At 47.5% G+C, this 13171-nt stretch overlaps 1 protein-coding gene and 1 pseudogene across 2 annotated transcripts in view; one reads left to right on the top strand and one right to left on the bottom strand.

Moving 5' to 3' along the window:
* Positions 1-13171, bottom strand: part of LOC146175227 (uncharacterized) — a 275430-nt gene that overhangs the window by 109005 nt on the left and 153254 nt on the right. For both annotated transcript variants that reach the window (XM_084584667.1, XM_084584668.1), the window contains exon 4: positions 10238-10341. In XM_084584667.1, the coding sequence (XP_084440793.1) occupies positions 10238-10341 (104 nt within the window). The remainder of the gene's footprint in view (positions 1-10237; positions 10342-13171) is intronic.
* Positions 229-1855, top strand: LOC146175229 (uncharacterized; annotated as a pseudogene).

Raw genomic sequence — 13171 nt, 5'->3', positions numbered from 1 at the left:
CAGATTGAGAAGGAAGCGTTGGCAATGACTTGGGCGGCAGAACGATTCGAAGGGTACATCAAAGTTCTTGAAATTTTGTTTTAAACCGACCACAAACCACTTGTAACCTTGTTGGGAAAATCCCCTTTAGATGTTTTGCCTCCTCGTATTCAGCGCTTGCGCATGAGACTTATGCAGTTCAACTTTGCGGTTGTGCATGTGCCGGGTAAGAGCCTCGTTACTGCAGATGTATTGTCTAGAGCCCCGATTCAGGGAAACCAAATTGATGCTCATGCGCTGAGTATTGGCGAAGTCGCCAAATTTGTTTTGGACTGTTTGACAAATTCCGTCGAGGCTAGCCTTTTTCAACGAGTCAAAGCCGAACAAGCAGCCGATGAAGTCTGTCACGCTCTCGTAAAATTCAGCCTGGAAGGCTGGCCCAAGTTCTCATCGCTGTCGATGGTCTTTCGTCCATACTGGCAGGAAAGAGAACGCTGACAGTTGTTGAAGACGTGCTACTCAAAGGTGTGCGGTTGGTGATTCCACAAAAATTACGCGCGGAGGTCTTGACGCGCTTGCACGAGAGACATTAAGGAATCGAGAAATGCAGAGCTCGAGCCAAAGAGTTCGTATGGTGGCCTTGGTTGAGTTTACAGCTGAGAAATTTGGTGACTGATTGCCCAGTGTGCGCGGAACACAGGCAACAAAAGCCGGAACCAATGATTCCGACAACCACTCCACAGCGTCCTTGGCAAAAGCTAGGTGTTGATCTCTGCCATATTGAGGGAAAATGGTATTTGGTGGTAGTAGATTATTTTTCTAGATATCCAGAGGTAGCCTTGCTATCTTCGACAAAAAGTGTCACTGTCATTATGCACCTCAAAAGTTTCTTTGCCAGACATGGCATACCAGAGGTTGTCATCTCGGATAATGCAACACAATTTGTATCGCAGGAATTCTAGTCTTTTGCTCGCGACTATGGCTTCCGCACTGGGACGACGAGCCCCAGATACCCTCAGGCTAATGGGGAAGTAGAAAGGATGGTCCAAACAATTAAACGACTGATTATAAAAGCTAAGGACCCCTATCTTTCGCTGCTAGCGTAAAGAGACACCCCAGGGCGACTGGGAAAAAGCCCTGCAGAGCTTCTGATGGGCGGGCGGCTACGCACAACAGTCCCTGTCCCTCCCAAGAGCCTTGTGCCCCAGAAGGTGAGCCTGAAAAAATTCAGAGATCGCGATGTAACCATCCGACAGCGGCAGCATAGGTACTTCAATAGTCGTCATAGGGCTCTTCCGCTGCCAGTTCTCAAACCAGGATCGGAAGTATGGGTGACAGACTGCAAAGCGAAAGCGCGAGTCTTAGGTCCTGCGCAACGTCCGCGGTCGTATGTAGTTAGAACTTCTACGGGTGTAGTTCTAGAAAGAAACAGGAAATTCCTGGTTCGCTTTGTTTCCGAGCAGAATGACTGCGAGGAAGAAGGAGATAGCTATGAGGTTCCGCAGGCATATGATATTCGGGTAGAAATGGAACAGGAAACTAATCCATCTAACCGAAGGCGCCTGCCGATCCATCTAATACCCCCTTGCCACAAACTAGCCCACCTGGATATAGATCACGATTTGGCCGTCATGTCCGACCGCCAGACCGATATGGGTTCAGTAACTGACTGTTATTTTGTTTTGAGCATTGGTTGTATCCATTAAGAAGTGTTCATCCTTTGTTGGTTGCAGTGCTTAGTTTGTTACAAATGCCGGTGTATATTTTCAGAGAAAAGGGGAGATGTGCTGATAGCGCCTGTGCCGCGTCTGCAACATTGTCCGTGACGTCACTGGTCACATGTGTGCTTGCTATATAAAGATGCTGTTCGCGTGAAATAAAGGGTTGTTTTTATCGTGCCGGGATCGAGACAAGTCTCAGTTCCTTCCTGCCCCTCTGCCCGGCCGCGCTCGGCGTCCAGCAAGGGACTAAACGCTACACGGCCGCGCTCGGCGTCCGGTCAGGGACCGAACGCGACAGTTTTCCTCTTCTTTCTCCTCTTTCACAGGTCAGGCATCTCTTTTCATCATCCTCATCAACCGGACTATACCCACTGCAGGGCGAAGCCCTCTCCCATATTTCTCCACTTAACCCGGTTCTGTGCTAGCAGCATCCACTTGACAACCGCAAACTTCTTAACCTCATCCGCCCACCTAACTTTCTGCCACCCCCTGCTACGCTTTCCTTCTCTTCGAATCCAGTTTGTTACCCTAAGCGACCATCGGCTATCCTCTCTTCGCACTACATGTCCTGCCCATGCCCATTTCTTCTTAATTTTCACTAGGATGTCAGATATCTATTTTACAATATATATATTAGGGATATGAAACGTTTTGAAGGCAACTGCGCAAAAGTGGTATCTTCAGAGATGAGTCGAAATGAAAACCTAAAACAAGAATCTTTATTATTCTAAATTCTTGAGAAAGGCCGTACTAAGACCGAAACGTCAAAATTACGTATTTGAATGTGACTACTTAAACACACACATATGTATATATATATAAGAAGGTTAGCTCAGGAAACGCAACAGCTGATGACTTGTGGGAATGTTCTAGCAAGCGCTAAGCCTCTCTTAGCACCAATTACCGTCGCTACAGCTTCGTATTTCTTTTGTATCTCTGTTGTAAATCATCGGCTTCATCAACGGTCTGCGACAGAGGGAATACATCTAACATAACCCCGCCCCCCCCCCCCCCCCCGAAAACCACCGTTCCGGTGCGTACTAGGTTGGTGAACTACTACAGGTGTAGTTTGGCTTTATTCGGACGACATGAACGATCTCGGTACGTGGCATAGCGGTCTGTCGTGGCGGATGCACAGGGGTGATCTCGTATGTCAAGGAAGTGGCTGGCCGTAAAACATGGTAGGGTAGCCGAGCTCTACGAGCGGGAGTCCAGAGCAAAACGAGGGAGCCCGGAGAGTAGTGGACATCCCGATTACGAGAATCATTGTGGCGTTTTCGAGAAGTTTGGGAGGAAGCCAGTAGGCGGCGAGCAATAACACGCGCGGTGTCAGCTCGAGATATGGAATCCCGAATATAAGAACTTCCATTCGCGGTGGGAGGCAGTATGCTGTCAAACCGAAGTGCAGGTTCCCAGTCGAATAGAGAATATAACGTCGAGTAGCCCATTGTATCGCGACGGGATGAATTATATGCGAATGTTACAAACCACAATGTAACGAAAATCCTCCGATGTATACATTTACAACATGTCCCTGAGCGTGTGCTTGAGGCGTTGGGTGAGGCGTTCGTTTGTGAAAAGTAAGCGGTGCTGAAATAGTACTTAATGGAGCAGTACCGAAAACATTCGTCGACTACTCCACTAAGAAAGCAACGACCACGGTCAGTGAGCAGCTGGCACTGAGCACCACGGAGGAGCATGACATCGAGGAGAAGGAACGCAGCCACGGCAGTGTCCCAGCTGGTGGGTATCGCTCGTGTGACTGCGTAGCGCGTAGTATAATCCGTGGCCACCATAATTCGTTTATTCCCCGATGCAGAGAGTGGGAAAGGCCCGAGGAGATCAAGGTCAACTCCGAGAAACGGGTCTACTGGCATGTCCATCGGCTGCAGAGATCCAGCAGGCACAACCGAGGGCTTCTTTCATTGCTGACACCGGTCACAAGAAGCCAGGTAACGACGGAGTGGTAGAGGCCTGGCCAAAAAAGCGGCGGACGCTGTCGTACGTACGAGATACGCCAAGATGGCCGAGAGTGGGCGTGTCGTGCAGGTGCTGAATAACTTTTGCACGCAGGTGTTCGTGGGCTACGAGCAGAAGCTCGGCGCCATCTGGTCGCATATTTGGCCGGTATAATGTGCCGTTGTGGAGCACAAACAAAGTAAGGGTAGCGTCAAGGTGAACAGTACTGAGGCAATTGATAATGGTGCAAAGCTTGGGATCTAAGCGCGGCTCATGGCGAATCTCTAAAATTTCTTAGATATCCAACACACATGTGTCGTCTTCGCACTCGCTCGCAGGTGGCGGATCCACTGGGTTGCCGGGCAAGCAGTCGGCCTCAGCATGCAGGCGGCCACACTTGGGGACGACAGAAAATGTTTATTCTTGAAACCGCAGGACCCAACGCTGCATGCGACCAGTAGGGTCCTTCAGCGTAGAAAACCAACATACGGCATGGTGGTCGGTGACGACGGAGAACGGGCGGCCAAAAAAGTAAGTACGAAACTTTGTAATGGCCCACACGAGGGCTAAGCACTCACGTTCTGTGATAGAGTAATTCCGTTCAACCGCACAACAGAGGCGACTGTCATAAGCAAAGACGCGAGTGCGACCCACCTGCTGTTGGGCGAGAAAGTCACCAATACCGTGACCACTGGCGTTGGTGCGTACCTCCGTTGGTGCCGAGGGATTGAAGTGTGCCAGGACGGTTGGGTTGGTGAAGGCAGCAATGAGCGCAGGAAAGGCTTCAGATTGTTCTTGCTCCCAGCAAAAGGGAAGGTTGTTCTCCAGAAGAATGGTGAGTGGATGAGCTGCCTCCGCAAAGTTGGGGAAACACAGCCGAAAATAAGAGCAATGGCCAAGAACACTACACAGGTAACTGGCACAGCGGTGTGTAGGAAATGTACTTGCAGCACCAGTTTTGTCTGGGTCGGGTTGAACGACATCAGCGTCAACCACGTGACCGAGCACCTTGAGTTACACTTGTTTGTGTTCAGCTGAAGGCCAGCTGTTGGGAAAACTCCAAAAGGGGCGTCAAGGTGATGGAGATGGCTCTCAAAGGTCGAAGAAAATGCAATAACGTCATCGAGATGACGAAAGCACGTCGTCCATTTTAAGCCGCATAAAGGAGAGTCCTTCATGCGCTCGGATGTTGCGGGCGCCTTACACAGGACAAAAGGCATCACCTTGAATAGCTACACGCCACTGCAGTTACGAAGGCGGTCTTCTCTCTTTTCTGTTCCTCTACAGCGATCTGCCAATAACCGAAATTAAGATCATTCGAAGAAAAATAGCTGACGCTGTGCAAGGAGTCGAGGGCAACATCTATTCTGGGGAATGGGAAACGTCCTTCTTAGTAATTTGGTTAAAGTGTCGGCAATCAACGCAAAACCTCCAGTTATTGTCCTTCGTTTTTAAGCACGGCAGGGGACGCTCAGGAGCTGCTAGAAGGCTCTATATTGTTCCTTGCTAACATCTTGTCTATTTCTTCTTGTATGACGCCGCGTTCAGAAATGGCGACTCGGTAAGGTCGTCTGTGAATTGGGCTGGCGTCTTCTGTATCGATGCGATCAGTAACGAGGTACGTTTGACCAAAGGGTCGGTCACCAAAATAAAAAATGCCACAGCACGAAGTCATAAGGCTCGTAAGTGCTTTAGCACGATCAGGGCGTAAGTCTGTAGCAACCATTCCTGATGTGCAGACCTCTGGAGGTAGGGACGGTTTAGGTCGTGTCGACACTCCAGCAATAGGGCCAGGTAAAAGAGCAGCCACTATAAACTCAATGGGGTCTGTTAGGCGAGAGAAATAGCTTCAGGAAGAACGTTCGAAAAAAGCTGAAGTTTAGGACTAACATACGTGTTGATATTCGCTACGTGCACTATATTTGTGAGGGAGAGTGATTCTATGCTGAAGAGTTGCGTCGGTGACGGGGCAAAAAACGAAGTCGCCATCTGGCAAGGAGGGCAAAGGCGACATAAGCACATACACTGTGGCTTCGGGTGGCAGGCGACTAAATTTAGCGGTGCGCTGAAGTGTCAGGAGCTGGATGGATGGAAAGAATTTTATTTAATAAAAAAAAGTCTTCCAGGGTGCTCCCCTACTAGTCCAAGAGTCCACAGGCTTTTGCTTCACATAGAGCCCGATCTACCAGCCATTTCTGACCGGCGGGTTGAGCGGTCCGCACGGCAGCCTCTTGTTGTCAGGACAGAGCGGCATATCTAAATGAAGCAGTCCAGAATGACTGTCAATGAGAGCGGAGTGTGCAGTTAAAAAGTCGAGTCCTAATATAACGTCTAGAGGGCAATTGGTGAGAACTGTAAATAACACAGGGATGTGGTGGTTGGCCATGGTGATTCTTGCAGTCCACATACCAATAACAGTAGCTGTGTTGCCATCAGCAACACGAACGGTAAATCAGGTAGCGGGTGTGAGGATTTTCTTGGGACTTCGGTGGAGAAGGAACTTTGAAAAGAAATGTGGGCGCCAGAGTCAATAAGGGCAGATATTGGGACTCCGTCCACAAGAATATCAATGAGCCCTATTGCAAAAACCAGCGTTTTCCAGTGTGAAACCAGCACGATTTTCGCGCTGCTTTTACACTGGATCTGCTGCGCACGCTGGAAGGTCTGCGATATTCAATGAAGCAGTAACGGGAAGACACTGGTTGCACTTGTACAATGGGAGAAAAACGCTAGGATTAGCTTTTTGACGATGGGTGTGGCGCTGGCATCCGCGATGCACTGGGAGAAGCGCTGTATGTGCTCTGGGGCTGCGGCCTGCGGCGTCGACCGGTGTAGCATCCCTCAGGGGCCAACATAGCAACAGCGCACTCGCAATCGATCATCGGGGCGCATATGAAACATATGGTTTAAGCAAGCGCTTTTTGCAGCGAAGTCTTTGCGCACCTGTAATAAAACGAGGCCGTATCTTTTTTCTAGAGCTTCATTGTTCCGATAGGTCGTTTCAAGCCTTTCGAGAGAGACAACGAGCGCCGCGCCTCTGGTATCTCATGACACACTGACGATTAACGCACAACTAAAACTGGAATTGAATAATGTGGGTTACCATTCATATAAAAGTTCACAGCTGATATCTAACACAATGATTACTGCCAAAATGTTCAATGAAGACAACGGCCCAGTATAAACAGCAGAAAGAAAAAATAAAACGAGGAAGACAGTAGTTTACCGAGAGATGGGCCCATGAGAGAAAAACAACAACATACAGCGCTTGTAATGCATAATATGTTCCTTGTTTCTCGTGCTTTTGCGCTCCTTCATACTCTACGCGCATAAAGCAGCCGAGCCCTCGGTCATCGCAACGCTTCCCGAACTGTTTACTTACAAATAAGGTTTAATTATAAACAAAATAGTGTCGTCGCTGCTAGGTTTGCCGGTATTGAAGCTTGGTCACACTTTTTTCTTTGAAGGTTTGTACTAAAGCTCCGTGTTCAGCGAAAATACGCCCACGGTAACAGAGCACCACCGAAGAGCCGGCGTTGGTAAATTTCACAGCCATCTCAAACTCCACATGTTAAAATGATTCCAGTGCACGAAATAGTGCGCATAGGCATCCAGAACATTAGTTGCAAGTCGTTAGAACAGGCAGCAAGCTTCAATGATCAAGAAGTTGTAATTGTTCAAGCGGCAGCAATGGCCTGCAGACTGCGAAACATGAAGTCCCAACCTTATAAATGTGGTCACGAAAAAAAATCAGAAATGTTTCGAAACGTTCCAGCTGCGGAATACGACCTGGTTAAAGTGCTCGAAGTGCTTCCATGCAATAAAGAAGAAAAAAGTATCGGCGTGGCCGTGTGGTTAGCGCGGAGAGCTGTTTATTGAATAGGTGCCTAGGTACCGAGTTCGAAGCGCGCGGGGGGCCATTCTTTTTCTTTTCGTTTACTTTTTAGGGTATTTTTATTGTACCTAACTTACTTCGTTACTTCTTACCTTTTGATTTGTACCCCAGGCTTTTTTTCTCCGGGCGAACAGTGCCGCCAGTTCGGAGCGTGCCAGTATGCCGCGTCCCAGTGCGCCCAGCTTCCAGTGCCATACTGGGACCATAACCAGGTATGGCACTGGGGCGCTGGGACCCAGTGGCACTGGTTTTTGCAGTAGGGATGTCATGTCTTGGTGCGGGGGTTAATACCGACTTGACAGTCCGGGTAGGTAATGCAGCGCCACCCCCGGTCGCTACACATGCTAGTTTGCCAAGTAGGTGCTGGTTTATACGACGGGGAGGAACTCGACGAGGTATCGGTGAACGGGATCGCCGAGCCAGTTGGAACGGAGATTGGCTGGAGCGACGAGAACTGTGGACGGTTTCGTTGAGAGGCTCGTCTGATTGAGGAAGAAAGTGTCCAGGTCTATCATAGGCGGGGCGGGACTCCTCTTGTTGGGCAGTGAAGCGTCGAGGTCCATAGTGGTATTGACAATCGGCGTTGTAATAGGATCGAGCGAAGGGTGAGGAAGTTACGGAAATGGCAGAAGTGTGGCCGGCTCGGCAGCAAATGAACAAATTGGCCTGCCGTCTTAGATGCGCCACTCTGCATGATTGCAACTAAGGTAGCGACGTGGAGAAGCCTGGCTGGCGGCAGCACCAGCCACTAGAGGAACAGGGTGCGATGGTGGCGTGGCTGCACGGAGCTTGAGTAGAGGCCGATGTTGGCAGGTTCCTGGCGAACAGCCTGCATCATGGCCACAGTGTCGAGCAGTGTAGACATGATTGGTGTAGGCGCTAAGGCCTCGAGTTTTCTCCAGACGATCCGAGTCATATTAGTGGGATGCGAAGGCTGTTGCAAATGGTCCAGATCATCGCAGGATGATGTAGCTGCCGTGTTCGAAAGGCGCTCAAAGCGATGTACGAGGCGTTGTTGTTTAGCCTGCTCGAAGTTTCGGCAGCCTTGAAGCACCGAGTCGACGGTAGAGCAATCTGTGCAGAACAGGATGCTGAACGCATCATCCGCGATAACCTTGAGGACATGCCCTACGTTGTCACTGTCCGTCATGGAGCTCTACCCCTTCCGGCACAACGCAAGCACGTCTTGAATGAAGGCAAGGTAGAACTCCGCGGGGGTTCGGGCGCGAGAGGAAAGTTCTGTTTGGCTGCGAAAGCCCGACCAATGGGATTTCACAACAAGTACTGAAGCTTTTGCTTACAAGTTAGCATGTCACCAGGTTTTGTTCGTGATTCTGTAACCACGTGCGAGCGGTTCCCGCCATAAAAAAAGCGATGTTGGCCAGCATAATGGTCGCGTCTCTGTGAGTGTTCCTGCTGAAGCGCTCGCACTCATCCAGCCAATAGTGGTCTGTCTTGTCTTCGCCATTAAAAATGGGAAGGTTGCGAATTTTCGTGAATACGACTGGCTTAGCCGAAGTTGCCGCGGTGGAAGGGGCCACCTCGGAGGTCATAGCGGCCATAGTTGTCAGCCCAGGTAGGTGGCGGCCGCTGCGCAAATCCAGCTTTTGGCTGTGCAAGCAGTAATCTGTACGCGCGGAGATCTTTTGTCACCTATACCAAGATGATAGGCGGCAAGAAGGTTAGCTCAGAAACACAATTACTGGCAAGCACCAACCTACACTTAGCACCAACCACCGTTGCTATAGCTTCGCCTATCTTCTTTATCTCTTTTGTAGATCGTCTTCTTCAAATTTTAGCGACGCAGGGCGTATATGGTCCACAAAATTATATATATATATATATATATATATATATATATATATATATATATATATATATATATATATATATATATATATATATATATATATATATATATATATATATATATATATATGTCGCCACCAATAATAAAGAAGTAGTAATCAAAGGGTAAGAAATAAAACAAAGTATAATGTTAATGTCGCAATCTCGTAACATTGATGCGGTACGCCAGAGTTATCGCTTTCTAAATATTGCAATGATGATGAATCAACATTTATTAAGCCCGAAATAAATCGGTGGTGCACGCAGGCACCAGACGGGATGGTTCCCTAGTGGCGGGACCCATATGTTCCCAGCAGCTCCTGGCCCCTGTACGTCAGTGCGAGCTGAATCGACAGAGCGGGGCTGGATAAAAAGACCTCCCATCGCTCAAAGGTTTGGGGATTGGGAGAATTGGCGGGAAGGGGAGGAGGGAGGTATTGAGTTCTGTGCATTATGCAACAACGTGCGAAAGGGTGTTCTTTTCTCTTTTACAAAGAGGACAGTGCATATCGCATTCCGCAGGGTAAACGCTGTTTATGAGTACGGGATGCGCAAGAGATCCCGCCTGCGCTCGATGCAGGATCGTCTGTTGTTTCCTGGTTGTGGTGCAATGAAGAAGCAATAAACCAGAACAGCAAAAACGTGCTGCATAGCGACAATGAAGTAAGTTAAAATGAAAATCAGAAACTGAAAATCCATGGATTTCTATTCTAACAGCAATCACCTACACTGAAGTAGGATTAGAAAATCAACATTTTTTCCAGTGGTAGCTATATATCGCTTTGTTTATTTGCTCAAAGATCGCAAGCAGCCTACCTACCGACTGGCTACCTACCTTGAATTTCAGTCGCGGGGCTATGCGTTTGAAGAGCTCGAAGTATGTCTCATCTGTGACAACCAGAGTAGCGTCCGTCTTCATCGCATGGTCGAGAAGCTCGTCTGTAAGATTGCATAAATGACATAAAAAGTAATTTCCATGCTCTTAAAATCCACTCAGTTTCAAATAAAAACATTTTGATCAAAACTGGCACTTGGTAAAAATTTATCAATGTAATGGGGAACGGTGATTTTAGTCGTTTTTTTTTTTTTGCCAGCTGGGAAGCATAACGGCTTTCCTTATTTCTCCGCCAAAACGTGCATGTGCTGAGCAGAAACGCCTTCCTATGCTTTCATTACATTGAATAATGGGGTCCTCTATTTTCTGTCTTCTTTTGCTTAGTAGCTAATGAGGGCGTTGGTTTTGCAGTTTTTATAAGAGTGCTCGATCGCTTCCCGCTTGACATGCGTCGTATAGAGAACAATGTACTTTTTTTATTTTTACTTCGGTGAACACAATTTAATCTGCTTAGGGGAAAGATAAACACATAGTAGAAGGAAAAACAACGTGCCGACTCGTAAACAACGGTACTCGTTATAATACATGAAGGAAAGAAGCCAACAGTCGGCGAGGCCAAGGAAAGCATTGGGAATTTTACTTTGGTAATCACATAAATTAGTAATGTAATCTGTTTAGGGGAAAGATAAACAAACACAAAGTAGAAAGAAAAACAGCGTGCTGATGGTGGGAACCGAACCCACGACCTCCGAATATGTTATACTTCTGCCGCTCTAATTGGGGTGGTGCTGGTGAACATCTCAAGCACTGCCCCTTCATCCTAAAATTAACAACACTCTTCTACTAACGCCGGACAGCGTGGCGCAGACGAGCGGCATTTTTACTGCCTGCCGGCAAATTGTCCTGCGCAGACGACAAAAGCTAGCGACCTGCTTCCGATCCTGTAGATAAGCACCAGAAATGCTAGTCAGATTAGGGGTAGACGGGAGAGGATTAACAGCGACGATAGGCAGCAAATCTGGCAGAATACCTCTACTATCCAGATCAAGGGGAATTAAAAGATTTGGTTGCACGCAATTCAACCAGCACGAGTGCAGAAGAATGAGCACAAGTTCCCGTATGTAGGGCACTGGACACAAATTTAGGAGGTCATTAATTCAGAAGCCATAGTCGCTGTTCTGCTTTTTAATAAGTTGCTTCGAGATAACAAAAAATGCGCAAATACTTTTCCACTGATCAAAAACTTTATAAAAACATAAATATTCTTTCATAAATAGTTGCTTGTTATGCTAGTTCATTTGTGGTGTCTTTTATAGCAGGAAGAACAACGCAGGGAAGGCAATAAGACACAGAAAAGATCGCTCTTTTTTGCGGGTCTTCGTCCTTCCACTGCACTGTTCGCGCTGCAATATAAGATTTCTTTATGCTTTACTTGGTTTTGCCGACTGCAGCACCTTTCACACGCACGGCACAAAGAGTCAATTATTTTCTCACCTGTTCTCCTCGCATTAGCCGCGTAATTCTTTTGTATAATAATTGTAGATTCAACCAATGCTTAACATTATGAACCATTATTGCAGTGAATAAACCCGACCACCTAAAGAATTCCGCGATATTCAAGGATTCAAATTTATATAGGCTGTAGGTAATGCATGCTGCATGGTAATGCTGTAGTTAATGCAAAGGGTTTTCTCGCTAGCATTCAAATTGACAACGTAGTCGAAGATTAAAACTCGAGCTTCTCCTCGCAGCACTCAAGGTCTGCAGAGAAGCTCTGTGTTGATGTTTAATATTTCGGTGAGGGTGGATGGTAAATTTTTTTCATTTTACTTGCCTTCAGCGAATTTCTGCGCGGCCTTTTGTGAGGCCGCCAAACAACATTTCTAAGGTTTTACTTCCGTTAGCGTTGTTTTTAATCCTTCAAATTAAGCGTTTCTATACGGGAAATGTACTGGTACCGTCAATGACATCATCGTGCACCCCCCCCCCCCCACCCCCCCGGTCGCTCTGCAGTGCAGAAAAGCCTGATAACAGTCGCGGTGTTACTTGCTAATAGGAACCTCACACAGGCTTAACAACTGCCGGGGAGAATGGCCAATTAAATATTTCCGCGTGATGAGGGTGAATAATATAATAATATACTGTAAAATAGGAAGGAACAAAAATTTCAAAGCAATACGGGAGTTCATAGAATAATGCCTCCTCTTCCCTTTTCCTATGTAGATCTAATTTATGTAACTGAACTGTTCAGCGAAAAGTCAGGACCAGTGTTTGTGACCGATGCCGTTCTGTGTTCACATACCAGAAACACAATAACGATGGAGGGTTTAGCAATGTACGTTGATGGCCGAAGGGTTAGAGCATAACGGAAAACATCGCTAGCAGACGAAAAAAAGAAAACGCAGGCAACTGCGCTGACTCAACAGCCGAACCGCGCCTTATGTACAGCCAGACGAATGAGGGATTGATGCGTATGCGCCCATCTTAAAAAAAAAGAGAAAAAAAAAAACATCGCAGTTGTGTGTCCTCCTTTTTCTTGCCATTCGCCGGCTAGAGCTGGTTTTCGTTATGGCGGTTTTAAAATCTCGCTAGTTTTAATAAAAGAGAGCTGTAGTAACCTACACGCAACGTGAGGAAGTCTTTGGGCCAGCTAATGAAATAGTGAAGTAGAGACGAACAAGTGCGTTCGATTCTCTGCAGCATGCAGCTCTGATTAAAGGTGCTGTGACGACCTCGCGTATAATGTAGCTACATTTTGGGACAAGGAAGGTTTCCTGAATAAAACAAAGGCGCACCAAGTCAAGTCATTTTTATTTTTCAACATCGCAGAGATGTTAGGGGCGTAGCCAAAAAGCCTAACAAAGGCTTGACGAGGGGCTACGCCCTGTGGGGGTTAGAGGGGGAACGGTCTTCCGCCCCGCGCCTACTCCGCAG

Source organism: Amblyomma maculatum, chromosome 11 (genome assembly GCF_055883805.1).
Source record: "Amblyomma maculatum isolate TAMU_Amacu chromosome 11, ASM5588380v1, whole genome shotgun sequence".
Classification (NCBI taxonomy): domain Eukaryota; kingdom Metazoa; phylum Arthropoda; class Arachnida; order Ixodida; family Ixodidae; genus Amblyomma; species Amblyomma maculatum.
This window is presented reverse-complemented; position numbering and strand designations above follow the sequence as displayed.